At 59.5% G+C, this 1,413-nt stretch overlaps 1 protein-coding gene across 1 annotated transcript; it reads right to left on the bottom strand.

Moving 5' to 3' along the window:
* Window positions 1–1,029: 1,029 nt before the first annotated feature.
* On the bottom strand, window positions 1,030–1,406 carry LOC119344461 (MADS-box transcription factor 4-like). Its single transcript, XM_037614882.1, has one exon. It carries the CDS (start codon window positions 1,404–1,406, stop codon window positions 1,128–1,130), a length of 279 nt encoding a protein of 92 aa, XP_037470779.1. The 3' UTR covers window positions 1,030–1,127.
* Window positions 1,407–1,413: the final 7 nt, after the last annotated feature.

The following is a 1,413-nucleotide window of genomic DNA, read 5'->3' as shown; positions in this document are numbered from 1 at the left end:
CGAGCGGCACCGCCGCAGCAGCTTCAGGAGGCGATGCAGGGGACAAAGGGGAGGGTGAGAGAGCGTTGGTGCAGCCCCTCGCCTTATGTCCAAAACGGCGACAGCGACGGCAAGTGAGAGGATTTCTGCAGTCAACTTGGCAGTGGCCTTTGAGGAGGCAGCGGTGGCATTCACGGTCTTGGAGCTTGACGAAATCCTTGTGGCGAGGAGGGGAATAGGAGCCCGCAGACCTGCGACTTAAATGCCGGTGGTTGGAGCGGCCTTCACGCCACCAGTACGCCGGCCGCACCAAATGCCATTCATCGCTTGAAGAGACCTGCCTTGACTCCTCCCCTGAAGGCGTTGGGCTCGAGGAGGCACTCCATCTTGCTCGCCAGGCACCCGACTTGAATGGAGCAGCAGGCGCGGATTTGAGACAGGGGCGATGCGCGCCATGAATGGGGGGTGGAGGCGTATCTTCCAGCAGCTCCGCATTGAAAGCAAATCTCACCTTGCGTGGCAGGTCAGCAACCTTGGGGGCAGCCACGACGGCCGAAGCCAGGGCAGGGGCGACCTGGGGTCGCAGATCTGGAGCAGCAGCCAGCAGCTGGGGAAAAAGAGATCCCACCAGCTCCGGGCGCAGGAACCTCGGTGACGAGAAGCCAGGAGGGAACCGAGGCGAGGAGGAGGTGCCGAGCGGGGAGCTAGGAGCGGCAGCGGAGGGGGTAGGCGCGGAAGCGGCGGCGGCGGGTGTGGCTGCCGGCGCCGGAGTGGCGCGTCGCAGGAGCGTGGGAGCGGGTGGCATGTCTGCTCTTTTCCTTCTTCACCACCAAGGCTTTGGGCTCGCACGTAACTTTGTGGAACTGGAACTGGAACTTGTGGTTGGTGATGCTCTCGTAGCGCTCAATTAGCTCGCTCCAGCTTAACAACGACAAGTCAAGTATAAATATGTCACAACTATAGTAATATTGTACACTGAATATGAACATAAGCATCTGAATCCGAGCAGAAGATTAAAATCAGAGCCAAATTCGAAAGCATCATCTGGCTAACTTGATCACAAACAAAACACAATTCGAGCATGCCAATTGCCAATACTGCGGCAGGCTAGGACGATGCCAAAGATGGCACTTGCAAGGGATGCAGATTCAGTAATCGGCATGATCATCAAAACCATAATGCAGAATCTCGCTTGTCTCGACTAGCGCGTGACGGAACGGACGGAGAACGGACCTTGTGCTGGGGCTGCAGTAGTCGAACAGCTTGCCGGCGCCGCCGTCGTCGAAGACGAGGAGGCCGAGGTCCACGCCGCAGAGCACGGCGAGCTCGCCCGCCTTCTTGAGCAGGCCGCGGCGGCGCTTGCCGAAGGTGGCCCGGCGCGACACGTCGTTGTGGATCCTCTTCATCTCCGTCCTCCCGCGGCCCATCTTCTCT

This window comes from Triticum dicoccoides, unplaced genomic scaffold (genome assembly GCF_002162155.2).
Source record: "Triticum dicoccoides isolate Atlit2015 ecotype Zavitan unplaced genomic scaffold, WEW_v2.0 scaffold16957, whole genome shotgun sequence".
Classification (NCBI taxonomy): Eukaryota; Viridiplantae; Streptophyta; class Magnoliopsida; order Poales; family Poaceae; genus Triticum; species Triticum dicoccoides.
The sequence above is the reverse complement of the archived record's forward strand: the minus strand, read 5'-3'. Positions and strand labels throughout refer to the sequence as shown.

Excerpts from the sequence above, each read along its gene's own strand:
- LOC119344461 (XM_037614882.1), bottom strand. The coding sequence starts at position 1,406 with ATGGGCCGCGGGAGGACGGAGATGAAGAGGATCCACAACGACGTGTCG.